General features: G+C 50.2%; 2 protein-coding genes across 2 annotated transcripts; one reads left to right on the top strand and one right to left on the bottom strand.

Annotated features, from left to right (window-relative positions):
• C4H17orf50 (chromosome 4 C17orf50 homolog) lies at positions 1-2,421 on the top strand. Its single transcript, XM_038327695.1, has 3 exons — positions 1-13; positions 1,777-2,092; positions 2,172-2,421. Exons 1-3 carry the CDS (start codon positions 1-3, stop codon positions 2,416-2,418), a joined length of 576 nt encoding a protein of 191 aa, XP_038183623.1. The 3' UTR covers positions 2,419-2,421.
• Mmp28 (matrix metallopeptidase 28) lies at positions 2,303-27,696 on the bottom strand. Its single transcript, XM_038327693.1, has 8 exons — positions 27,427-27,696; positions 14,144-14,223; positions 13,868-14,055; positions 9,061-9,285; positions 6,204-6,449; positions 5,603-5,752; positions 5,152-5,319; positions 2,303-4,465 (listed from the first exon to the last, which is right to left on the bottom strand). The coding sequence occupies exons 1-8, from the start codon at positions 27,535-27,537 to the stop codon at positions 4,071-4,073; spliced, it is 1,563 nt and encodes a 520-aa protein (XP_038183621.1). The 5' UTR covers positions 27,538-27,696; the 3' UTR covers positions 2,303-4,070.

The following is a 27,696-nucleotide window of genomic DNA, read 5'->3' as shown; positions in this document are numbered from 1 at the left end:
ATGGATAAGCATGGTGAGTGGGGCTAGAAAGGGTGCACACCAAGATAGGACCACTTGATCCATCTTAGACCAACTAGCCCATCACCATGGTGACATTAGAAAAACCTGAACCTTTTCTCAGTTCCTCATTCATGTTGTTTTGCTACAAGCCCTCTGCTTTGTCCTTCCTAAATATTCTTATTCTCTTATCTTCACTTGTTCCTGTTCAGACCTCGCTTCCCCTTCTCTTCTCTGGCTTTGATGTAAGTGGAAGCGTCGTTGCAGCATCTTGGCTGCCAGCTTGTATTCAGGGTGGGTCTTCCCACAGCAGTTAAACCAGCCTAGAAACTCCTTCACACAAACTCTCTTAGGTGGTTTTTGATCGTTTCAGTTTAACAGTTAAGATTAACCAACACAGGGCTGGAGAGATGGCTCAGCGGTTAAGAGCATTGCCTGTTCTTCCAAAGGTCCTGAGTTCAATTCCCAGCAACCACATGGTGTCTCACAACCATCTGTAATGGGTCTGGTGCCCTCTTCTGGCCTGTAGGCATATACACAGACAGAATATTGTATACATAATAAATAAATAAATAAATACATGAATAAATAAATATAAAAAAGATTAACCAGGCCGGGCGGTGGTGGCGCACGCCTTTAATCCCAGCACTCGGGAGGCAGAGGCAGGCGGATCTCTGAGTTCGAGGCCAGCCTGGTCTACAAGAGCTAGCTCCAGGACAGGGTCTAGAAACTACAGGAAAACCCTGTCTCGAAAAAAAAAAAAAAAGATTAACCAACACAGTGCCCAACACACACACACACACACACACACACACACACACACCCCTTCTTGCCCATTGTTATCATTCTATTCCATTCCTAACTTGGGGGAAAAGATGGACAGTGGTCTATAGAAATTGTCCTTTCACCTTTCCAGGGCAAACCCCAAGTGCTGCTCTCTTCTTTGCGATGTAAATCTAGCTGTCTTGGGGCTGCCTGTGTGCTAATGGATATCTCCCGGAGAAGACCTGCTTAGTTTCAGCTGAGGAACTTGCTTCAGGTCCTGAATTACTTGCAGTTATGATGTCTGTCTGTCAATTAGAAAGGGGGTCATGTGGCTGAAATCCACTTGCAATCGGCCAAGCTTGAGACCGGTTTCTGGTTGAGTTAGTTATGCCTACCCAGTGGGTCTCCAGTGACACTGGGCTTCGACCCCCAGGGAAAGTCAAAATCTGGCGGCAGAGGCAGGCAGGTATTTGTGAGTTCCAGGTCAGCCTGGTTTATATGGTGAGTTTCCTTGTCAGATAGAGCTACGTAGTGAGACCGTATCTCAATAATAATGTTAATATTAATAATAATAGATTATGATAATTGTTTAAACGACCATAAACGACCACCTATTGAAATGACAACTGATGTTTATTAACGTTGGGTAACCCTCCTCCTTCCGTGTTGGTAATACGTGTTCGCTGATTCCTTGCACAACGGCAAGCAGGAAACTGTGTGCTTTACCCAGATATTATCTAGAGTCAGCCTCACAACCACTCTTGAGGTAGGGGCTACTTTTCCCACTTCAGAGACGGAAAAGGGAACATGATGGAAGCGAGGTGACTTGCTTGGAATCCTCAGCAAGGAAGCTCAGGAGGGCGAGAACTCGGCAGCAGTCCGGGAATCTGGGACTCCGAAGCCCTTTGGCAGGCAGCATCTGTCCAGCGGCATCTCCCCCACGTAAGCTGGATTCAGGCTCCTGCAGCAAGCAGCCAGGACAGCCGGCTGCACTGACTCCCTCCCCGCCTACAGGCGTGAAGACCCCTTTGTGGAGGAAGGAGGTGGAGGAGCCCGAGGCCAGGGAGGAGGAGCTGGAGGACGAGACGTCGTCGTCGTCGTCGTCTTCGTCGTCGTCGTCGGAGGTGGAGAGGACGGACCCCGAGAGCACGGCGGAGGTCGAGGAGGATGGCGACTCGGGGGAGCGCGAGGCCCGCTCGGTGTCCTACAGCCCTCTGCGCCAGGAGCCGAGCAGCCAGCAGGTGGCGCTGCTGCGACGCTCGGACAGCAGCTTCTGGGGCTGGCTCAGCCCGTTTGCGCTTCTGGGTGGCCTTGCGACCCCCGCGGAGAGGTGAGATGCAGGCACCCGGGGCCGAGCTTTAGGGAGGAGGGCCGCAGGGCCACTGAGCACTCACGTCCTCGGCCCGTAGGAAGCGTGGTGCCCCGGAAGAACCGTGCGTGTTGGAGACGCGGCGGCGGCCACCGCGCCGCGGGGGCTGTGCGCGCTGCGAGATCCTTTTCTGCAAGAAATGCAAGAGCCTGCATAGCCACCCAGCTTACATTGAGCACTGTATTCTGGAGCACCCTGACCCGGGTAAGGCGGAGGCCGCCGAGAGCTCTGAGCGCATCCACTCCCAGCCTCTGCGCCCGCAAAGCTCCAAACTCTTCTATCTCTAGTGCGTTTCACAGAACTGTCCTTTCAAGCCGCCGTCCTTAGCGCCTCCTTCCAGTGAGATGGCCCACTGTCGGTTCACGGTCCCACCTGTTGTCTCTCTGAACTACAGCAGGCACTACTCCCCAGACTGTGTCCAGCACCTACAGCCCTCCTGACCCACGCCTTCAATACAGCCTCACCCGCATCTTTTTAGGTCCTTCTGGCCAGGCGAACAGAGGCATCGCTTGAAGAGAAATAGCTTCGGGGTTCCATCAGCCCTCGAAGAAATAGCCTCTTTCCCTCTAACCCCCCAATAAAGTTTCTAATCAGAGTCTCCTGAAGTGGAGTGGAGTGATAAAAATGGGACCCTCCTTTCTCTCTCCTGGGTACAACCCAAAAAGCAGGGCCTAGCAGGGAGGTTCTTCTGTGGTCTACCCAGGACCGGGCAGTACAAAGCACTTGCATCTAAGGGCAGTCAAAGGCCATTTTGTCCACTGCACAGAGAAGAAAGGAGGGCACAGGGCCAGCAATGCCTCTGGGGAACTGCAGGCTGCTCCCCTGCCAAATCATTCTCCAGTCCCTGAGAGCTGGCTCGTGGTGGTCACCGTGTGTGCGCAGCAGCGGCATTGGTAGGTGGAGGAGGAGACAGGGTGGGATGGAGATCCAGATGCTAAAATTAATACCGAGACTGGCTCCGACAAAAGGGGTAAGCTGGGGAGCTGGTTCCTTCTCCAGGAATCCCAGCTATTCTTGGCTAGACAGAATGGGCTTCGGAATGCTGCTGCGTGTGTGGCCTGGAGAATGGGGCCATTGAGAGCAAACAGGCCTCACCCAATCTGCGGAGCTGCATGGAGGCTGCATTCCCAGTGCCTGCAATGGGCAGACCCCGAAGGACCCTCGGCCATTTTCCTGCTGCACAAGTCCGGTCATCTGGAAGGCAAACTGGGTGAAGATGGCCGGCATTTCGAAGAGAGGTGCACCCCCTCTCTCCATGACAACCATACACACACAGCCGGCTGTCCCTTAGTTGGATGTGAGAGCATGGTCTCTGTGTCTCAAGTACCCCGTACCCATCTGCTTCTACTGAGAAGGGTGGAAGGTTCTGCCCAAGGAAGGCTGCTACACCTCTAGGCTGACCAGCTGGGGGCGCTTCTTCGTCACCCCAGACAAAAAGTCAGGTCCGGAGGACCACGTTCCTTTTTGCTCGGCCTCTTGATCCAACAAAGGGCCTCTGACAGTGGAGAGGAGCCTTCACCGCACCCCAACTTGCTAGTGGTGGGAGGTAGGGTGAAGTCTCTGATGGAATAATCCGTGATTTCCCAAGAAAGGAGCCTGAAAGGCCTAGAAAGGGCGGTTCCTGCAGAGTAGTCCTCCCACCCGGTTGAGCGTTGCATCCTCTTTGGTGGGACTCAGCCCTATGGGCTTGGGACTGCACCTTCTTCGGAACAGAATCCCCTCAGGGGTGGGAAGGAAAGAGGTCCTTGTAGGAAAAGGGCTCTGGGAACCCTGTTTTTGTTTCTCCTTCGACCACGGGAATAAAGGCAGATTTCCTGCTGGAGGCAGTGCTACTGGGAAGTTCCTGCGAGGTTCAAGGGCTTCCTAGACAGGCCCCGCCCCTCAGGTGGGGGTGGGGCGAGTAACCACGGTTCAGCTGTACATTCAGTACCCGGAGCCTTCAGAAGAGGGCACCTCCTGAGTTGGCATTCCAACAGCCCATCCAGGGCAGCTCTGTGGCCCAGCGGCCAGAGCTGGTTACCCGCAGTTTGGCTTGATCTAGGTGCCAGTAGTGGTCATCTCTGAAGAAGACGACGGAGCCATCCGGCCTTGGCAGGGCGCCACTGACCTCCTCAGGGACCCCGGCCCAGTCTCTCAGGCTGCGGGGATAGTAGGGCTCCACTTGCATCGCCCCTCGAGCCAGCACGTAGTAGCGGGCGCCCTTGAAGAGGACAAGGCGGCGCAGAGGCGGGAAGAAGAGAGCTGCGTCCGGGTGACGGGGCAGACCTCTAGCCCGGCACAGCTGTGAGTTACCCCCCACAGACTTCGTGCCCTGGAACCTCCAACATCGACTCCCTGTGGGGCATTGAGAGAAGCAGAGTGAGCTGGAGGCGCTCACTCATTGGCCTTCCATCCCATCACTGTCTCCTTGTTTTTTTCTCTTTCTGAGGGCCCCAGATCATTAGTTACCCTTGGAGTCAAAATGTGGCTAAGAACTAGGGAGTACACGGTAGAGGGGAACCGGTTATGGCCTAGACTCCCAGCAGGTGCCAGCAGAGAGCAGACGTTGCTGGGGAGCGTAGGAGGGTGTTAGGGAAAAGGGTAGGGGCGGGGTGGCAGGAGACAGGATTCCCTGCCTCGGGAGTGAAACGGAAGATTGAATAGATCGTGTGCTGTCCACCCTTCAGCCACTGCCTTTTATCCGGCTTCCTCACACCTGAGCATTGCTTTCCCTATCCAAGAAATGCAAGTTCCAAAAGCTAAGCGGCATGCCAGCCTCACACAGCCAGGATGGCAGGGCAGACACCTCCAGACTTTATGCTGACCTGCGGACTGGAGAGCAATCCTCCCCCTACAGTTTCTATACCGGCGACCACCGGGACACTTGCTGCTACCAGCAGCTCCATCCCTGAAAGGAGTCCTTCCTGGGCCACAGGTTTAACAATGAGTTCCTCCAGGGACTCATTGCTGGGGATCCTCCCCTCTCTTCACTTCTGGTAGGACCTCCCACATCGCAATCTCAGCTGACTCAGGGATGATACCTTTGAAGAAGTAGAAGTCTCCATCTTCCAGGGACACTGCAGCAGCCTCAATATTGGGGGGCAGCCCAGGCCACCTTTTCTGTAGTGCACGGGGCTCTGAAACATTGCCATCCGCTGTGACTTCCCAGAAGTGGCTCCCTTTAAAGACGTGCAGCCGCCATTGCCCATCTGTCCCCAGACAAGAGATGACAGGAAAGGGCATTGGCCTCTTGCTGACTTTGGGAGAGGGTGCTGCCCTAGACCCGGTTTTCCAGACAAGCCGAAGGTGGGTCGCACAAGGGGGCTGAGGGAAGTAGGAGTTCTAAGGTGGGCCTGAGCTTGACACCCCCCCCCCCACCACCAGGACAGCACGTGTTTCCAGATACTTCCATTCCCTAGTCATTCAGCTATGGGAGCCCTAGAGATGCGGAGAAGGGAAAAAAGACCCCAGACATGGTTGGAATCATCTTACCTACAGTGATAGCATCAAAGGAAGAATAGCAGTATTTAGGACCTCTGGTTTCGGGGCGTATCATTCGGGAACTGTGAGGGTCCCAGGCTTCAAAGTCAGTGTATAGCTTTCCGGGGAGTTGAGTGGCCACTGAGCGACCCAGAGGCTTTCCTTAAGATTCAAGAAGAGAGATAGCAGACATGGGTGGACATACATACATAGAGGGCTCAGGACCCTTCGTCTGCTCTGCCCATGATCTGAGACTCAAGGAGGGAGAAGGGAGAGGTGAGTGCAACCCTGGTTCTTTGTTTTCACCGAGAGTGCACTAATCCAGGAATCTCCTCTCCCACCCGACAGCCCAGAAAAGAGATAACACGAGACTGGAAGACCAAAGGGTTCTGAGCTAAGGGCAGAGGTTTGCACTCATGAATTGCTTGAAACTGATGGGGAAATGGGGAAAAGCAGAGTCTGCGGATATTCAGATCTCAAGCGTGCCTGAGGTTTTAAGACAGAGAATATTGGAGCAAGGAAGTGACGGGAATGGGGGGAATCCTGTTTGAGGAGCCAGAGACTGGAGACCATAGGGGACAAGCGCAGAGTCAGGACCGGGCTGGGGGCTCACCATACAGGTTCTGCACTGCTAGCACGTCGTCCCAACTGAGCAGGGCGTCGCGGCCCAGCTTCTTGTAGTAGGGCGCCATGAGCGCGCGTGGCGCGGGCGAGTGCGCGAGGCCGAGCGTGTGACCAATCTCGTGCGCAAGCACGACGAACAGGTTGCGCCCGCGGCGGCGGCTCAGAGTCCAGCGTTCATCCCTGTCGAAATGAGCTTCGCCCCGGCGGGGCAGGAAAGCGTGGGCCAGGGCGCCCCCTGCGAGCGGCAGGGAAGAGGCACGGTGAGCCGGCACCAGGGGCTCCCTCGCGCAGACACCAGGCTCCTACGTGGGGTGTGTGTGTGTCATTTTCTAACTTCCCTTTCTAGTCTGATAGGCGCGGGAGTGCCAGCAGATGAGCAGATGTCTACGGGATCTTAAGGAAAGATCACTGTAGACTCAGCTAGGGGCCAAACTGCCTGGGCTTCGAAGATGCTAGATTTACCATTTACTGTGTGATCTTGGGCAGACAGCTTAATCTCTCGTAAGGAGCGTGTGTCGCTTGATTCTTAGAAGAGTGCCTATCCTAGGCACTACTGATATCGGTTACCCCTAGAAGGAGGATGGTAAAGCTTTGTGCTGTTTCCTGACCTGGCCCCTTCGTGGGTTATGTTCAGGAGTCGGCAGACTGAACACAGTGTGCTTCTATGTGCATGCACATTTTCTTTCTTAAAAAAAAGTTTTTCTTTTTGAGTCAGGCAGCGGTGGCCTAGGCCTTTAATCCTAGCTCTTGGGAGGCAGAGGCAGGTGGATCTTTGTGAGTTCGAGGCCAAACTGGTCTACAGTGTGAGTTCTAACCTCCAGGACTCAGGAGGCAAAGGCAGATGGATCTATCTCTTCAAGTTCCAGGCCAGTCTGGTCTACAAAGAGAGTTCAAGGCCATCCTGAACTACAGAGTGGGACCCTGTTTTTGTTTGGTTTTTGTTTTTTGCTCAAGGTGTGTGTGTGTCCAGTGTGTCATGTAGAAGACACCTTGAGGGGCACAATTCTCATCTTCCACCACGTGGGTTCTGGGGATCAGTCTGCACGCAGGCTTGAGAGTGAGGGCAATGTCTTCATCCACTGAGCCATCTCACCCCACTTCTTTTGGACAGGGTCTTATTTGCAGCCTGCTCTCTCTCTCTCTCTCTCTCTCTCTCTCTCTCTCTCTCTCTCTCTCTCTCTCTCTCTCTCTCTGTGTGTGTGTGTGTGTGTGTGTGTTGCAGGTGTGCTCACCTGTACAGGCCAGAGGTTGATGTTGGGATGTCTTTCCTAGTCACTTTTTTTTTTTTTTACCTTTAACACGTTTACATTATTTTTTGAAAGAGTGTCTCTATGTAGCCCTGCCTGTCCTGGAACACATTATGTAAACCAGGCTGGCTTCTGCCTATCTCTGTCTCCCAAGTGCTGGAATTAAAGGTGTGCATCACTACCACCCAGCTAAATCGTTATTCTACTATGAGTATTAAACCAGCATGTATGTCTTTGTACCATGTGTGCCTAGTACCCTCAAATGCCAGAAGGGGGCACCAGAGCCCCAGGAACTGAGGTTACAAGTTGAGCAGCCTTGAAATGATGAAAACCAAACTCAGGTCCTTTGGAAGAGCAGCCAGTGCTCTTAACCATTGAGCCATCTCTTCAGCTTCTCCACCTATTTTTTTTTTTTTGAGAGGGGCCTCTCACTGAACATAAAGCTTGTATTTTGGCTAGATTGCTAGATTGGCTGGCCACTGAGCCCCCGAGATTTTTCTGTCTCTGCCCTCCCACTCCCCCACCCCCTCCCCCGTGCTGAGCATCTGAACTCAGGCCCTCACAACTATGCAGCACTGAGTCATCCCTCCAGTCTCATGGCCACCAGAGTGCTGGGGTTGCAGGTGTGTGCACCACACCTGGCTGATGTGTATGTTTTTTTTATAAACATATATATCCTTGTGTTCCTGTCTTCTATCAGGGCTCTGCTGTGGGCCTTCTCCCTGCTATGGTAGGAGTGAGAAGGAGTTAAGGGCCTCAGTGATTCTCACAGGTGAACAGCCCATCCAGAAATGATTACATATGTAGCTTCCAGGTCCTCCCGGTCACACACACCTGCGCTAAGGTTAGCACACCGCACTGTGATGATGTTAGCCTAGAAGGCTCATCATGGGTCCTTCCAGCCTTGCAGCTCGGCAGGGACTGACAAAGGCGGAGTCAGAGCCTGGCAAATGCAGGAGGAATTCACATTTCCTGAATGTGCTTCAGCCGCCTCCAGCGCTAGCCACTCTGCTTAGCTCTCATTGGAGGGCTCAAATGGTCCTTATTCAGATTCTCAAGGTCAGTGCTGAGCACAATGGAAGAATGTGCTCATTCTTTAGAACTTTTACATTATTATACTGCAGAGGAAGCAGCAGGCTGGGGACAAATGGAAGCAGCTGTGGCTGGGATCTGTGAAGCACTTCTGTGAATGCCAGGATGAAGGCCTCTTGCGCTGGCTGTCTCAGGGCAGGGGAGGGAAGGGCTGATGGTGGCGTCTAGACACCTTGTAAGTCTGCTCTGGAGAACAATAGAAACATGGGCCTGTCTAGAAGCCGGGGTAGACAGAATCACAGACTGTTCTCCAAAAATCCAGCATGCTCTAGGGTTACCAAAAGTGCTCTCCACACCAAACCTTATCTGGCTGTCCTTTCAGCCATCAGGTACATTTTGGACAGAGCCTGTTGTTCCCATTTTACAGATGAGGGGATGGAGGGTCCTTTAGGGGAGAACCTGGCTTGGCCATGGTTTCAAGGACAATGGAAACGCACTGCACCCGCAGGCTGCCTCTCCTAGCCAGTGGCCCCTACTACTGTGTGGAAAGAGACTTTGTGGCAGCACCTGGGCCATCGAAGGCATTGGCCAGCCCATCATTGTGGTCCCCTTGGAAGAAGGTGAGGCGGATGTCAGCAGGGCCCGTGGCCGGGGCCTCCCAGAACTCCAGCGCTGACACGTTGCTCCACAACTGAAAGGCAGCTCGCACTGCCCCTCGCACAGCTGGCTCAGGCAGGCGTTCAGGCCAGTTCACCAGGCGATAGGAGAGATGCTGCTTGTACCACTTGTTACCTGTCACCCAGAAAGGCTGCATGAGTCACATCTGCTGCGGTGGAGACTGGTCCCCACAGGCCCAGTAGGATGGGTTGGCCTGGCCCCAGGGAGCGGCTGACCTGGCTGATCTGACAGGGAACACTCAGCCCTGGCCTTGGGCAGCCTCCTATTTGATAGGAGGGAAAATATGTCTCTGCTGAAGGGAGAGCGCACCTTGGGCAGATGACACTTCTGGAGAGTCTCCAATCTAGTGGCCTAAGAGATACCATCTGATGGGAAAGATGTAGCTCCTGGCCAGAAAAGAACCCCCTCAAGGATCAGTCTGAACCCCTGGTTTCAGGTCTCATTCCTTCCCACAGCCCAGGCTGAGCCTGAGAACAGTGCCTCTTGCTGACAATCACTCTGAGGCCGGTATCTTAGTGGTCCGTGGGGCCACTAAGGTCACAGCTGAGCCTGCCCCAGGCTCTCCCTCCACCCTCATGGTCTCCTGTCACCTCCCTGAGGCTGTACTCTGCAATTGCCAGAACCTAGGGCCTGTGGCTGGCCAACAACCAAAATAACCATATATTTGAGGTCTTTCCCTACCCCTTGCCCTCCTCCCTGCTTCCTTAGGGACTCTAGAGACCTCTGAGTTAAAGACAAATAAGAACAAAGGGTGTGCTTTGTCACAGGCCCAGGAAACTTTTCCATCTCTTCTTACTTAAGCTTCTTTCCCTTTGCCCCAAACCTCAGTTCCTCCCCAAGGGCTGAGACTCTGGTCTCTACCATAGCACCAGGTCATTCATTACATGGGGGGGGGGGGGGGAGAGGATCTGCCATTTGCTGTGCGGCCAGGAACAGAGCCGCCAGAAAATCTGGCTTCTGAGTTTGTTGGGGATGGCCTCAGAGCCCTGTAGCTCAGAGACTAAAATTCCAAATGGAAGCCTCAGAGCTTGCAGGCCAGATTCTCTAGGCCCAGACTTGGATGACTGGGACCCAGGGGAAGGCGCCTGCCCCCAGCTGCAGAGTGCCCGAGAAACTGAGCTGGGCCTGACCCCTGGCCCAAGTGCTGCTCCTACAGTCCACACAAAGAAGCAGTCCACCCTGCAGAGATGCCAGGACTATAAAGCTGCCTAAACATTAGGGTCAAAGCTTAGCAAGGGCTGAGATTCCCCAGATGGGAGGGAGGTTCACTCTGGCCCTCTCCACCCATAGAAGTGGGGGTGGGGTGTGCCCCACTCCATTCAAGGCAATGCATCTCCTTGGGCTTGTTTGGTCTGGCAGCCACCCAACCACTGCCTCTCAGCCAGTGACCAGTCCTCAGGGAGTGAAGAGGGAACTATTTTGAGGAAGGGAGGGAGACAGGGAAGGTGGAGACAAGGCTGAGGGTCCAGAGGTGTTCCCAGGATGGTTCATCCTTTACCAAGAACACTCTGCGGCTTGCTGTGAATCTTCACAGGGCACAGAGCAGCATGCACTTGGCTCTCCTACATCCTGTTGTGAGGGACCCGACTTCAGACTCTTCCTGAATAACATCACCAAACCTTTAACCCTCTAGCAAATGGTAGGGGGTGCTTCCTTCTGCAGTTATGACCTGTCATTTCCCTCACCCCCCAGGCGAGAAAGAAGGAGGGTGGTAGCCATTTGAGTAGCCAGGAAAGGTGACAGGTCTCAAGAAAAAAAAATCCTTTGTGAAGTGAGGTGGGGGAAGGGTAGGGAGAATGAATAGGAACAAAATTGAAATGAAAAAAAATTTAAAAAGAGTGTTTTCGCCGGGCGGTGGTGGCGCACGCCTTTAATCCCAGCACTCGGGAGGCAGAGGCAGGCGGATCTCTGTGAGTTCGAGACCAGCCTGGTCTACAAGAGCTAGCTCTAGGACAGGCTCTAAAGCTGCAGAGAAACCCTGTCTCAAAAAACCAAAAAAAAAAAAAAAAGAGTGTTTTCCTTGGGAGGGACCAGGAAGTAAGGAACTGCCTGTGTGTTGGGGTAGGGGCAGCACTTGCCCTCTACCTTGGCACCCCAGGAGCAGGCGGGCTGTTTCTGGCCCTCATCCCAAGTCCAGCCTGTGCAGGGCTGCTTTCCATAGTAACCGAAGGCGCCCAGCATGTGGTTTCCATAGTAATCGAAGGCCCCCAGCAGTGGTATTGCCCTCTATGTCCTCTCTTCTGGGTCCCAGTGGGAAGAGGCAAGGGAAGGCACTAAGGAGGATAGGGACAGAAAAGCTAGAAGCGTGGGCTAGAAGGACTACGGAGCCCTGACGCCCAGCAGGGAACTGATGATAGCACAGGGTGGAGGCTGAAATCTCAGTCCTGAACGTACAAGCTCGCAGGAATTGTGGAATCTCTCCAAGCCTCGGTTACCCCTCTGTATAGTGGAGTCGATGAGGCTCACCTTTCGGAATAACATTGTGAAGTTGCCTGGGATGTGCTGGGGGTTGAGAACCTGCACATTTGCTTTCATCTCCTTTTTCAACTCAGGTGCACCACCCAGCCCCCCCCACACCCACCAGCTCTATGCAGGAACAGGGGGCTGAGAAATCAGCCCTGCAGGCACAGAGAGGATCAGGTGCTTGACCTGAGGTTGGCTGGTGCACACATATGAATCCGGGATGCCCAGTCAAATTTGAAAAGAAAATATAAATATAATTCTTATTTATCTGACATTCAAATTTATCTGGCAGTCAGGTGCTCCACACTGCTAGCTACGAATGCACTCAGTTAGATGCTCCCTTGGGGCAGAAGATGAGCTGCAGCCAGAAGCCAGAAGGAGGTATCCCCAGCGCTCAGGCTCAAGTGTTTCTGGGCCTGCCCACTTCCCACCAAAGTCTCACAGGCTTCTTGCATTCGGTAGTCCCAGAGAGCTCTCCTGTGCAACCTGAGAGGGTCTGACTCCTCCATGAGGGAGGATGAGGGATGAGAACCAAGGTGACACGACTTGCTCCCGGGTAGTGTTCCTTCTGTTCCAGCCTGTCCCGTGTCCCTCCCCTTTCCTACCTCCCTCTTAACGCAATGGGGTGGACAGCATGCTGACACCAAGGACACTTTGACCCCAGAGCTGACTGTGGATGAACACGGTCATTCAGAAGAGGGCATTCGGATGGATGGACAAGTGAATGCAGCAGAAATGGCCTAGCATCTGCTTGGGAACGGCCACCCTGCAGCTGCCACAAGTTCCTTACCCATCAACTAAGAAATGAGAGCAAATTCTGGGCATTCAATCGTGTGTTCAGTGAGCGAGGTCGGGATCAGCAGCACAAATAAAAGTGGCCACCACCCAACATGCGCGCAATAAAATTAATTATACTTGAAAATCTGACAGGAAAAGCTTATGAGCAACCTTGCAAGCTGCAAAAATTGAGCAAAGAAAAACTGACTTAATCAAGGCAATCATGGTACCAAAGTTTCACATAGCAAAACTATTATTTGTGGGGCTGGAGAGATGGCTCAGAGGTTAAGAGCACTGACTGCTCTTCCAGAGGTCCTGAGTTCAATTCCCAGCAACTACATGGTGGCTCACAACCATCTGTAATGACCTCTTTTGGCCAGCAAGCATACAGAAAGCATACAGACAGACAGAACACTGTATACGTAATAAATAAATCTTAAAAAAACTTATCTGTGGAAAACTGACAGAAGCATCAAATGTTCATGATAGTAATTCATAATTGTAGACAGGGAGCAATGGTGGAATATTTGAGGGGGAGAGAAGAAGGAAGAAGAAGAGAGGGAGGGAGGGAGGGGAGAAAAGAGGGAGAGCAGGAGAAGGGAGAAGAGGAGGGAGGCAAGGGAGAGGGAGAGGAGAAATTTTTTGATGTAGGACAGTGGCATTCTCCTTGGCTCTGGGTTCCAATCCCAGCACTGGAGAGAAAGGAGCAAGAAGGGAGAAGAGGGGAGGGAAAGAGAAGACAAGGAAAAACTCCAACAGGAGAAACTGTGCAGCCATACAGTGGACTGTGATGAGCTGTTCGGTATGGACAGATCCCCTGAGACACAAAGCAGATTAGTGGCGGCCAGGACTGGGAGCAGGGTGCAACGGGGAGCTAACTGATTACAGGCATGGGGTTTCTTCAGAGGATAATGGAAATGTTCTGGAAAGAGGAATTAGCTTGTGGCAACGTTGCACAATTCTACAAATAAAATAAACCCCTCCGAATTGGATACTCTAAGTTGTAAATTGCACGGCAAGTGAATTCCATCTAAATAAAACTGTTTTTTTTTTAAAGGTGCTATGAACAAAATAAAACTCATCAACAGGTCACATCTTGGTTGAATAAGTGTTATAAAAAGTCTAGATTCTTATGGTAATAACGTCAATAAAATATGAACAAGAGCCATTGACAACTGTTTAACTGCCCTGAGTAGAATATTGATCAGAGAATTAAGTGGGCTTGATGGGGCTTAATCTGGAGAATACATGTACAATGAAAATTCATCAATGCAGATATCTAGAGTTAAATATCCGTATTCATGATTATGATCCTTAGCCAAAAGATCTGCCCCTCTTCTGCCAGAGGCAAGAGAGGATTCTCTCAGAGTCCCCGCTCAATTTGGTCACATTTCTTGGCCAGGGGCTCTCCTGGGCACCAGGGAATCCCAGCCTAATTGCATTTCAGTGCACTCACCTGGCTTTGCAAAGCGTTTCTTACGTCTCAGTTTGGCCCGGTGCCCAGCAAACAGGGCACTGATCCTCTCTGCCCAAGCTGCATGACTGTCAGTGTCTGCAACCCCACAGCGCGGACGTGTCATCTGACGCAGTGTGGCCTGGTCCAGCACACCACTGATGGGCAGGTGCGACACCCACTGGAACTCTCTGCCAGGAAAAAAGGAAAGGACTACAGAGGAGGGGGGACAAAGCTGGAGCTACGTATCTTGCACCCCTTCACATCCCTCCCTCATACCTGATGGCATTACTGAACTTAGCGGAGGCTGCAGCTTTGGAATCCTGCTCGCTGAAGTATCCGTACTTCTTCAGGAATGCCTGAAGGAGAGAGGAACATGCGGCATCCTTGTACCCAAAGGACTGAGGCACTTACATCCTGGCCAGTTTCCCCTTCTGTCCCGAGAATGTAAACTTATAGCAGAAAAAAAAATTCTGGGATTAAAGTCAAAAGGCCAGCCGGGCGGTGGTGGCGCACGCCTTTAATCCCAGCACTCGGGAGGCAGAGGCAGGCGATCTCTGAGTTCGAGGCCAGCCTGGTCTACAAGAGCTAGTTCCAGGACAGACTCTAGAAACTACAGGGAAACCCTGTCTCGAAAAACCAAAAAAAATAAAATAAAATAAAATAAAGTCAAAAGGCCATCAGGACTAGCTGGAGGCTTGCAGGCAAGCTCCTCAATATATCCCAACATCTGGCTTTCTTATACTCTTCTGGTATTGCCAGAAATCCAACAGTGTGCTGGACAGTGATGGGCGTTGGAGGGGGGCTGTTCTAGATTTTATTTATTTATTTATTTATTTATTTATTTATTTATTTATTTATTTATTATGTATACAATATTCTGTCTGTGTGTATGCCTGAAGTCCAGAAGAGGGCACCAGACCTCATTACAGATGGTTGTGAGCCACCATGTGGTTGCTGGGAATTGAACTCAGGACCTTTGGAAGAGCAGGCAATGCTCTTAACCTCTGAGCCATCTCTCCAGCCCTCAAGTTACTTCCTACCTACATAGGGAGTTCAAGGCCAGCCTGGAATGAATGAGACCCAAAAAGGAAGAAAATGAGGGAGTGAGGAGGGAAGGAGGGATTTTATTTTCACACCCAAGGTGTTGTTTGTGGGACTTTCTCAATGCTTTATCACCTCACCAAGTGAGCCTCATCCTCTGTGGGTCAGCTGCTTGACCTTCAGCTGCCCGTTTTTCAGCTACAGAGTAGTTATTAAGAACTATTATGAGGACTAGCCCAAAGCACTTAAAAGGCACCTGCCACACCGGAGAACCGCCCCCCCCCACACACAGAGCAGCTAGGGTGTGCGTTGTGCATGTGTACACCGTCCACAATGCGCCACACTGGAGGACCCACCCACACACCCCCCCCACACACACACACCCACACCCACACACACAGAGCAGTGAGGGTGTGCGTTGTGCTTGTGTACACCGTCCACATGCATCGCATTTGCTCTGAAACATCTGAGAGCTCTAGGAGCTGTAGACTGGCTCTGCCCTTTTGGTCTTGCATAAAATTTTCCCTCTGATTTTAGCTTCTTTTTAATTCTCCTCTCCCAAAGGTAAGGACGCTAATGTCCCTTTGATATCAAATATACTCACCATCAACCATATTTTGAATTAGAAATCTGCAACTTCCCCAGAGGCAAAATGAACATAACTGGATAATGTCCCATGATCCCCTGGCCTTTTATTGTCTGCATGCCCTCACATACACAGAAGACGGTCTCCCAGTGACCAAGTTATTGGTGCCAGTTGAGAGAAGAGGGTGACTCACTATCCTCACCCACCGCTAGTTCTATCTTTTGGGGAGCTGGTACACTTGGCTTCCTGCTTGCCCAGAGCATTGATGAACCCCATAAACCAATACCTTAGATATGAAAAACAAGTCCCTCCTTCTTCTCTCATTTTCTTCCTTCTTGAGTCTCATTTATCCAAGTCTGGCCTTGAACTTTTCCTGTCGGCCAGAATGACCTTGAATGAAGATTCAATGACCTGTCTTCCTTCCTTCACCTCCCGAGTGCGGGGATTACGGACACACAGCACCACAGCTAGTGTCTGTAGTGTTAGGATTGAATACAGGTTGTTGTTCATGCTAGGCAAGCATTCTACCAACTGAGCCTCAACCCCAGACTTTCATCTTCTTGACTCTAATGTACAGTGTCTTCAATTTTTGTTTGTTTTGGGTCAGGGTCTCACTCTGCCTAGCTCTGCCTCACCCAGAGCTTACTGTAGACCAGACTGACCTTGAACTCACACAAGTCTGGCCTGGTCTCTCTGCCTTTTGTGTGCTAGGATTAATATCTTTTTTGTTGGCTTATCTATACAGAAAGAATTTTCTGATTTCCTTGTTCTCTTATCCTCACCTTTCTTTGCTGTATTTACTAACTCGAACTAATTCCAGTCATCGCGGCTGCCTCAGGTCAAACACAGCTGGAAGAGACCAGACTCTCAAAGGACTGGCAAGCTTCCTCAATGGATTTCATTTACATTCATTTTGCATTTTCCACAGCAGTGTGTCCCAGCAATCCGAGCACTTGGGAAACAAGGGAACCATCAGAAGTTCAGGGCCAGCCTCACCTACAGAGCAAGTTTGAGGTCAACATGGGCTGTACGAGACCCTGTTTCAAAAAACAAAGCAGGAGCTGGAGAGATGGCTCAGCAGTAAGAGAACTTATTACTCTTGCAGAGGACTGAGGTTCTGTTCTCAGTGCCCACATGGTGGTCCATACCACCTATAACTCCAGTTCCAGGGAACCTGGTGCCCCTTGCAGACCTCTGGGAGCTTCTCCAGGCTTGTGGTGAACAGGCACATGTGTGCCTATACATAAAAGAAATGTTTTTTAGAAACCCAAACAAACCAGGTGGTAGTGCATGTCTTTAATCCCCGCACTCAAGAGGCAGAGGCAGGCAGAGTTCTCTGAGTTTAAGGCCAGCCTGGTCTACAGAGTGAGTTCCAGGACAGCCAGGGCTACACAGAGAAACCCTGTCTCAAAAAACAATAACAAAATAAAACAAAGAAATCTACAATATAAATAAAAATGAGATAAAAATAATTTAAGAAGGCCGGGCGGTGGTGGCGCACGCCTTTAATCCCAGCACTCGGGAGGCAGAGGCAGGCGGATCTCTGTGAGTTCGAGACCAGCCTGGTCTACAAGAGCTAGTTCCAGGACAGGCTCCAAAGCCACAGAGAAACCCTGTCTCGAAAAACCAAAAAAAAAAAAAAAAAAAAAAAAAAAAAAAAAAAAAAAAAAAAAAAAAAATTTAAGAAAACCAACAAAGCAAAGCAAGCAAACTAAACATTTGCATCCACCTTCAGCGACCTCAACTGTAAGTCTTTAATAAACAGACGCTTTCTGTAAGGAGCCCTGGTTCTGGACAGCTGACCCCTTCCCAAACCAGCCTTGCTGTTTCTCTGCTGGTGTATTAGCATCAGAACTCTGGTTTTCTCCTTTGCCTTTGTAAATGCATGTCGTTTTCAGACACATACGGGATGCAAGGGGTTCGAGTGTCTCAATCAAGAAAATCATGTGTTTGCAGAGAAACCCTGTCTCGAAAAACCAAAAAAACAAAAACAAAAACAAAAAAAAAAAAAAAAGAAAATCATGTGTTGCTCACAGGACTTGAGCTAGAGGATATTTCTAACCCTGATCCTGCTTGGTGACAGACACAGAACATCTTTGAGCCTTGGTTTGTTTGTTTGTTGTTGTTTTCCCCACAGGATCCCCAGAAGGACTACAGGCAAATTCGTTCAGAGTGTGGTAGAACACGCCTGTGATCCCAGCACTCGGGAGGATGAGGCCGGAAGGCCTTTGGCTCAAGACCAGCTTGGGTAGTGAGTTCAAGGCCATCTAGAGCTACAGTGTAAGACACTAGCTCACAAATAAATATAAATAAAGCACTGCACATCTGGCTCAGTGCCAGGCATGTTGTAAATGCCCAGCAAGCACTGGTTTCATTGGTGAGCAGGGAAAATTAGCCACAGGTTTTTGGCATACAGCCCACCTGTGCCTCTGTGTCTTCTCAAGGGCTGCTCCCTGGTATTGGCCTCACCTCAGCAAAGTTCAGGTTCTCTTCCTTGCTGCTTCCATTTCCCTCGGTGAGGCTGGAAAGAGGACTTTAGAGGGAAGCCCTTTAACTGCACCAGTGACTTTCAAGAGACCAGGTCACAGGTCAGCCCTGCTGGCGCTCCCTTGTTTCTTTCCCCATAAACCCGCCCAGACTTTATCAGGGAGTTGGCTGAGGTTCTGGGACAGCGGAGAGGAGGGGAAGTTGTATGGCTGGGGCCCCTGTTTCCTGGCTGGGCAGTATTGCCTGGTACTCTGGCAACAAGTTGAGGCAGAGGCAGGTTCAGGGGTCATCAGAGGGGAAGTTCTGGCCTCTGCAGCAGCTTAGCAGATCTAAATTCCCAGTGAGCAGAAAGAACACCCCGCCCAGGCCACCAGCACCAGAGAATGAGAAAAAGGCATTTTAAGAATTTGACATTTCATATTTCCAGAACAGAACTCAAATATTACAATGTGGATCATCTAGATTTATGAACTTTCATGCTTATGTATAATATTGCATATTTAAGCATTTAAAATGACACACAGGAAGGGCCTCCTTGCTACTGTTAGCACTCAGAAATTCTGGGCAGTAGAGGAGTGAGGAGGTAACCAGGTTCGAATCCTGCCTCTGGGACTGTCCTTAACCCTTTGCTATTTTTCTGTCCCTCAGACTCTCTGCCAAGATGACAGAAATGACCCACCTTGAATGTGAAGAAGAGCAGGAGTGGGGGGGGAGGGGACACAGGAATCTTACAAGACTCAGACTAGTGGAAGAGCACCAGACTTCCATTTCTGCCCATCACCTGCCCCTTTGAGGGTGGCATTTCTCCTCTGGCTTCCATTTTATGAGGCTAGGCTCGTGTGTCTTAGGGACTCACACTATTCAAGGTCATACCTTTTCCGCTTTCCTGAAGGTGGTGCCAGGCAGTTCCTCCCTACCCTGAAATACAAGCAAGTGGCTGTCTCTCTTCCCTGGTCTCTCTCTACCTGCCAGTTCTTTCTCCTGGGAATCCCAAGGCTATGTCTAAAGGGAGAGGAAGCTAAGGACCTTGCCCTTTAGGTGAATCACCCTGCTTTGACCTAAAAACCTGTGCCAACATGCCTTGCCCATCTTGAGTAAGGATGGGGCCATGTTTCTGGGGAATCATCTCTGAAAGTCCCGGGAGTGGCTGTGGTGTCTGAGAGAAGTGAGCATGCTTGCAGGATCAGCCAGCTGGGTGGAATGGCTTCTCTACAGGACGTCATCCAGCATGGGTCCCTACTTGTCATGAGAGGGTGTGTGTCTAGTTCAGTCTGTTTAGTGCCGGAGGGAAGGGAAAATTCTGGCCATTTCTGAGCAGGGTAACTGGGCAGAGTGAAGAACTGAGTCACTGGGCTGAGAATCGGGTGAATCCCTGTTCTGTTGCTGCTGCTGCTGTGGTCTCAGGCCTGCTATTCTCTGGGCCTCGGGTTCTTCTTCTATAAAATGGGGGACTGGGTTAGATCCCCAGGCCTCGCTGTCGTTGTAGATAAATGACCAGTGTATGTACTCTGACAGAGTTGCCTGACCAGGTGGAAGACCACACTGCCTGACCTCACCACAGCATCCCCAGGTTCAGTAAGATGCACTGGGAAAGCTTCCGGGAAGCCATCCTGCTAAGAATGTCATTTTAACTTTGGCAGTCACAGGGGTGACTCTATCAACAGGCCTTTTAAACACTCTCTGCATCAGTTTCAGAAGCAAAAATAAGGCAAAGAGGTTGGTGAGATGGCTCAATGGGTAAAGGCACTTGTCACCAAACGGGACAGCCTAAATTTGATCCCCATGGTGGAAGGAGAGAATCAACTCCTGCAGGTTGTCCTCTGACCTTCACAGGTGCATAGTGGCACACATTGGCTGAACACACATACACGTGCACACACAACAACAACAACAACAACAACAAAAGTAATACAGCATTTAAAAAATTGCAAAACGACAAACTCATGCAGAAACCATGTTGTTTTGCCCACGCTACAGCCCATCTTTTTTTCCCTTTCCTTTCTCTTGTCATTTCCTTCCTTTTTTACCTTCCCACCTTCCTACTATACCCTCCCTTTTAATTTGGTTTTTGAGGTGCTGGCTGTCATGAAACTTGCAGTAATCTTCCCGCCTCCGTCTCCTGGTGCTGGGACCACAGATGTGCATCGCCACACCGGGCTCCATCTCATATCCTATCTCATGGTTTCTGTCTCTGCATAGACACACTGGGGGTTCCACTTACCCCTCAAATACACATTTAGCTAGTAGCCAAGTTAAGATGCGAGGGACAGCAGCTGGTGTCCTGCCTTGACCTGCTCTCTGTGTAAAGAGGTTTCCATGGTGACCAGGAGCACAAGCAGTCCTTGAAATCTGTGGAGCTTTCCAGACATGATGCCTCTTTTGAATGTTACAACCATTTTGCAAGAAGACAGCCAGAGCAGGTGAACTTATTCCCATGTTAAAGGACAGTCAGTGCCAGGGGAGCACAGTGGCCTGCAGAAGTGTCCCAGTGAGGGGTAGAACCAGTGATTGAATCCAGACCCCCTTACAACTAGTCCAGTTGTTTTGCTGACATCTGCATTAGCGATTCTGCAGTTTTCATGCAGAGGAGGGGTGGGGGAGGGGCGGACAAGCTCTTCTCCCAACCCGAACCTGGGAGCAGTGGCTCTCAGCTACACCAGAGATGAAGCTGGGGTTTTTCCTTTGCAGGAAGTGAGGGTACCTTGCTTAGTGGGCTCCATGGTTGTCAGACAGAGCCCAGAATGGCTTTTTTTTCTCTTCACATCCTAACAGACTATCTGACAGGCCATAGGTTCCCAACTGCACTGAACCCTGTTCCTGCAAAAAGGCCAACATCTGGTGGATAAAGGCTTTTACACCAACTTGTGGTTGTCTGTGAGCCCCGGGACTGCTCCTTATACTTCTATCCACTCTCTACTCATGAGTCACTATGCTGAACTCCTGGGAATGGCTTCCATGCCCAGGCTTCTGGTTTCTGATTCACAAAAAGTCTAATGAATGGCCCTGGGGTATGAGAAAGAGACCCTACCTACATTTTGGCGTGGATTCTCCACAGAAGCCCGAGAGAGTCTCTGGAGAAGTAAAACAGTTCAGTTTCTGGTACTGCACACTGCGGGTGGCTGTGCAGATATGGGTAGGTCACTGAGTGGAAGGCAGGTCCTGGAACCACTTAGTCGTCTGGTTGTTGTAAAAAGACTCAAACAGGGCTGGAGAGATGGCTCAGAGGTTAAGAGCACTGCCTGCTCTTCCAAAGGTCCTGAGTTCAATTCCCAGCAACCACATGGTGGCTCACAGCCATCTGTAATGGGTCTGGTGCCCTCTTCTGGCCTGCAGGCATACACACAGACAGAATATTGTATACATAATAAATAAGTATTTTTTAAAAAAGACTCAAACAAAGCTAAGGGTAGATAGACAGATCCCTTGGGACAGTTTGTCGCCTAACATAGGACAGAACCTGGCTTGAAATGGGGGCCAGGATGGTGATGTCATTCATTAATCCAATCTTGCAATGCAGTGCTGGGGGCTCTTCCTACTTTGGAGTGTTGTGAGTGGCTCCCATTTGCCTAAGTGGACAACAATGAACTTGCTCATAATGCTTTGGAAGCAGTAAATCTTTTCCCAGACAAAACCCACTCTGGAAAGCCCTCAACGTTATCACTCTGCACACAAAGGAAACATAGGCCCGAGCACACTGGGTATAGGAACACATGTGACAATCTGAGAACACAGACATGCCCAGATGGACATGACCTACAATCCCAGCACTAGGGAGGCTAAGGCAGGAGGATCACAAGCTTGAGGCCAGTCTGGACTCCAAAGCAAGATTCTGTCTCAACAAAAAAATCAAAACTTTAAAGTAAACAAAGCTACAGACACAGATATAGCCATACAGGCAGATGCTTGTATACACACACACACACACACACACACACACACACACACACAGATGCACAGCCACATAGGCACAAACACCAAAGCAAAACAACATTTTAGCTAGAGAGAATCTTAGAAGTCTTTCAAACCTCTTATCTCCTGATTTCACGGCAGCCCGTGATCATGTAGCTTGTTTTGTTCTTTCCTTCCCTCCTGTAGCTTTCCTATCATCTCTAGACTGTAAATCTAGATCTCCCATCTAAAACCCTTCCTCCTAGACTGGGCATGGCGATGTACATCTTTAATCCCAGCCCTTGAGAGGCAGGGGCAGGTGGATTTCTGTGAGTTCATGGCCAGCCTGGTCTACAGAATGAGGTCCAGGATAGCTAGGGCTACATGGAAAGACCCAGTCTCAACACCCCCTCCAAAGGTTTTCTTGTACTCTGTAGGCATTTAAAGCTTTTTTTAAAATTTATTTATTATGTATATAGTGTTCTGGGCACCAGATCTCATTATAGATGGGTGTGAGCCACCATGTGGTTGGTGGGAATTGAACTCAGGACCTCCAGAACAGCAGTCAGTTCTCTTAACCTCTGAACCACCTCTCCAGCCCACATTTAAAGCTTTGAATTTCACTAAATGAATATTGCTTTAGCTGTATCCATAAATAATGCTGTGCCATGTGTTTTCCAGTTTTTCTTATGATTTCATTCACTTGTGGGTAATTCAGAAGTGTGTTGTCTAATTTCTAAATGTTTAGAGCTTTGTTGGGTATCTTGTTCCCAATTCCTAATTTAGTTCTGCTTTCGTCAGAAGGCATAACCTGCACTACTCCTGCTTGGAGTCTACTTGGACTTCCTTTATGACACAGTGTATGGGCGACGTTGGTAAGTAATGCACATGCACTTGAAAAGAATTCGTATTCTGGGATTTACAGAGGGCATTTTCCCAACAGTACCAATTAGGTCAATACAGTTAACATGGTTGCTCAAGCCTTCTACAACCTTAAGCATTTCTTTATCTTTTTAACTTATTGTTTGTGAGTGTGTGTGTATGCGTGTGTGTACACGCATGTGTACAGTGGCATTGGCATGCATGTGTGGAGGTCAGAGAACAACCTTCTAAAGTTGTTTCCTTTCACTGGGGGTTTTGGGGATTGAACTGTCGTAGCCAGGCTGTCAGGCTTGCTCAGCGAGTGCCTCCATCTCAACCTCCTGATATATAGCACCTGTGCTGGAAATCAAACCCCGGACCTACACATGCCACCAGCACTTCACCACTGCTCCAAATGCCCAGTTTTTTGATTTTATATACTTATTTTATTTTTGAGACTTATTTTATTTTTTAGAGTCTCTTGTAGCCTTGGCTGTTCTAGAACTTGCTAGGTAGCCTCAAACTCACAGAGATACACATGCCTCTCTGCCTACCAAGTGCTGGGAATAAAGATGGGTGACACCATGAGGCCATTGGTTCTTTGCTTGTTTTAAAAGTTTTATAGTTTTATTTATTCTTTCTTTGCTCTTTTGGGTTTTTTGTTGTTTTTGTTTTGTTTTGTTTTGTTTTTGACAGGATTTCCCTGTGTAGTCCCGGGTGTCAGGCCAGCTTTGAACTCAGAGATCCGCCTGCCTCTGAGTGCTTGGATTTTATGCGTGCACCACATTTGCATTGTTCTGCTCTTTATTGGGTTAGAGACGTTCAAAATCCCCCACTCTCCACAAAATACCACATTTTAGAGAGGGAATACTGGTTTATGCCTGTAATCCCAGCCTCGGGGGAGACAAAGGCCGAAGGGTCACCATAAATCTGAAGCCTGAGCTACACGGGGAATCTGAAGGCAGCCTGGAGCTACACAGTGAGACTTTGTCTTAGAAAGCAAAGCAAAATTTAAAAAGCGGATGCTCACCTTCCTAGACCTGGATGGAGGGAGGAGGAACTTGGACTTTCCACAGGGCAGGGATCCCTTTACTGCTCTCTGGACAGGAGAGGGAGGGGGAGTGGAGAGGGGTAAATGGGAGGCGGGGAGGAGGCAGAAATTTTTAATAAAAAAAATTAAAAAGCCCCAACTCCCCCCACAAAAGAAAATAATCCCACCACATTTTATACGAGTCCACTCATACAGAATGTCCAGAATATGCCAATATGTGGAGGTAGATAGATCTTTGCAAGGCTTTGTTTTGCTTTCTGGGGGGGGGGGGGCGGGGACGTATGGATGACTGACTTCCTTAACCTATTTTAGCCTATTTGCAGTTACTATGACACCAATATCGCACTTCCCACTTGACGTATCCCATTTTCTGTTTCACACCAGATACTTCCAGTTCACAAATCTATGAATCCATGACAGTAAAATTCCATCTTCCTACCCCTTCACGTCCTGCGCAACTGTCAGACATCTTGAATGTGGTACACAGACCAGCACATAGGGTATTTTCCTTTAGTTGGCTGTCTTTTAAAGAAGTTCCAGCAGGAGACAACACATTCTATGTGTGCTCATTCCTAAGCTTTGTTCTCACGGAGACCATTTTCAACCCTGAAGCATGGCATCACTGTAGGCTCTCATGGACACTTGGGGTATTCAGTCTTTGAACATTTTTAGGGGGTCTGGGTCAGACCTTTCACATCTTCCAGACCTGCTCCAGAGTCACATAGCAGTTGTTCTCCGTGAGCCCCACGTCCTCTCGACTTGCACACGCCAGGGAAGTCATCCCCACACAGGCTATGGCATACCCTTGAGCCTACTCCCTTGTCAGTGGTACAGTGCGCCAATCATTCAGGCCACTTCGACAGCCCCAAACTCTGGATTTTGCCCCCTCAATTCAGCAGGACTCGGCTCTGCTTTTGGTCCACTTCCCTTCGCTGCACGCCAGGGAAGTCATCCCCACACAGGCTATGGCATACCCTTGAGCCTACTCCCTTGTCAGCGGTACAGTGTGCCAATCATTCAGGCCACTTCGACAGCCCCAAACTCTGGATTTTGCCCCCTCAATTCAGCAGGACTCGGCTCTGCTTTTGGTCCACTTCCCTTCGCTGCAGTCATGGAACTGTGTCCAAATCAAGAGCTGGGGAGGTGGTGGGCTCACCCTCAGAACTCCCGTTCTTGATGACTGTATTTCCCCCAGTGACCCAATGTTCTGGTTGAGAGCCAGGGTCCACTGCCAGTTATGTCAGAGAACAGCCCCAGGCGTTCTAGAGTGCAGAGAAGCTACCCAGATAGGCCTTATCTGAAATTTTGACCCACAGTATCTGTGAACTTAATAAAGTGTTGCTTTATTTCACCAAATCTTGGAGGTAGGTTTCTTTCTTTATTTCTTTTTCTTTTTTGGTTTTTTTTTTTTTTTTTTTGGTTTTTCGAGACAGGGTTTCTCTGCAGCTTTAGAGCCTGTCCTGGAGCTAGCTCTTGTAGACCAGGCTGGTCTCGAACTCACAGAGATCCGCCTGCCTCTGCCTCCCAAGTGCTGGGATTAAAGGCGTGCGCCACCACCGCCCGGCCTCTTTTTTGGTTGTTTTTGTTTGGTTTGGTTTTGATTTTTTGATACAGGGTCTCATGTATCCCAGGCTGGCCTCAACTTCACTATGCTGCCAAAGATGACCTGAACTTGTGATCCTCCTGCATAGACCTCCCAAGTGTGGGGATTACAGGTGTGTGCCATGGTGCCTGCTTTTATGAGACATAATTTGTCATAGCCATAGTCACTGCAGAACTATTAGGAGTGGCAGTCCTCTGTTGCCTGCTGGCCGGGGCTGGAAATAAATGCTTTACACGTTCTGTCCTGTGCTATTGTTGGAGAGCTAGACTCCTGGCCAGGAGTTCTAAATCTGCAGCTCGGTGCTTTAAGATAACGATGCAGACAATACCAGCATCAACAGTAGAAGAACTTCTTTGGACAGACTGTTTTCTATGCACTAGGTACCAGGCTGAGTGTTTTAGATACGTAATTTCAGTGAAACCATACAAGAATCTTGTGAAACAGACATTACGAGTGCCCACTGATTAAGCGACTTGCCCTGGTGTCCATGCAGCTCTGGAAGCCCATGTAAACAATGGACATTGTGACCATGCCCAGAAACACAGATAGACTCTCACACACAACTATGTACCCACATGTGCTCCTGCATAGACACACGGAGATGTACACCCACTACACATTTCCAGAGCATTTACGCATTTAAAACAGTTTTAATGCCCAGAGTTTAAAATCCCCCTCCCCCAATTTATGTTAAACACATTAAGTCCCTACTCAATCTGCTAGATATTAAGTTTCCCAAGCATACCCCAAGATGAAATTCTCTCCATCTGGGGCCACCACAGGCATGGGCGGCAGAGATACTGCCTCTATTCCTCTGCCAGGGATTGCCTAGGGGGAGGTGGGGGGGGACCTCTTAGCAAGACTTGGCCTTGTAGGCAGAAGCCTTCTCCTGGGACCTCAAGATTGCACTTGACGTTGTAAGAGCAAATCCAGAGAGACAAGCGAATCCTTATATGCGAAAGCAGAGAGTCCCTCCTCTGTTGCAAAGGGAAGGGCTGACTGAGTTGGAGGGCAGATTGCCTGTTAAGACAAGGTCCTTTCCAGATATCCCCAAACTGTGGTGGGAACTAGGGAATGGAAGGAGTCAGGGCAGGGGAGCAAGGACTGGCATAGAACCTGGACTCAAGTGTTGAAAGTTTATTTCATCTTTTCTTACAATAGTGCTATTCTTGAGAGGTGAAAAGAACAGAGAGATGCTTTCGTGTGTGTGTGTGTGTGTGTGTGTGTGTGTGTGAAATTGGTATTAGTACAAAGTGGAAAACAGACCCCTTACACTAATCCTCATTCCACCTCACTAAGGTTCTCCATTGTGCTACCAGCGCCAGGAGTTGAGAAAAGTGAAATGAGAAATCTTTTGAGAAATCTCTGCCCTTTTCTCACTTTCGATCCTAAAGCACTATTTTTTTTTAAAGATTTATTTATTTATTATCTATACAGCATTCTGTCTGCATGGATGTCTGCAGGTCAGAAGAGGGCACCAGACCTCATTACAGATGGTTGTGAGCCACCATGTGGTTGTTGGGAATTGAACTCAGGACCTTTGGAAGAACAGCCAGTGCTCTTAACCTCTGAGCCATCTCTCCAGCCCCCCCCCCCCCAAAGCACTATTTAAAGCTCCCTAATACCGGCCTCTTCAGACTGTCCCCGTTTGGCCTATTAAACTAGTTTTTGAGCAGTTTAAAAGGCTTGCTTTCACTAGGCAAGCCAGGAGGCCACGGTTGCTCTGGCCAGTCAGCAGTACCCATTGCACTAAACCCAAAGTGCGTGACATTGTATGGGTGAGCGGCTTAGTCTCCCCAGCTTAGCAGTAAGGTGGAGTTCTCTCTAGGCTCTAGCCAGCCCGACCATCCCGTCTGGTGGCTGTCTCTTGACCCTGCTAGTCAGTACAGGATCGCAGGCCTGTGTGGTCCCACACAGCTCTGGCACAGGGAGAAATCCTGTCCTGTCTCTTTGTGTGCAAGTTATCAGAGCGAGGGCACGCAGTTGGTCGCTCAGAAGGGACCGCGGTTGGCATTCCCCTCTCCGCCAGGCACACACCGTACCTCTGCCTCCTGGCGCAGCTCCGGGTATCCTAGCCGGGCGGGCTGTGCATCCCGGCAGCCCCACAACACCAGCGGCAGGACGCGCAGCAGGAGGCTCACGCCAGTCACCATCGCCGAGAGCCGAGGGTCGCTAGTGGTCAGCTGTGCCCGACTCTCGCGAATGCCAGCTTGTCGTGGTCCACGGGCGGACCTGCCAGCTCCCGGGGCTCTCGAGAGCCCTGCTCCTCCGCCGGCTGAGATCGTCCTGCACCCGCGATGCCTGCCCGCGGG

Source organism: Arvicola amphibius, chromosome 4 (assembly GCF_903992535.2).
Source record: "Arvicola amphibius chromosome 4, mArvAmp1.2, whole genome shotgun sequence".
Classification (NCBI taxonomy): Eukaryota; Metazoa; Chordata; class Mammalia; order Rodentia; family Cricetidae; genus Arvicola; species Arvicola amphibius.
The sequence above is the reverse complement of the archived record's forward strand: the minus strand, read 5'-3'. Positions and strand labels throughout refer to the sequence as shown.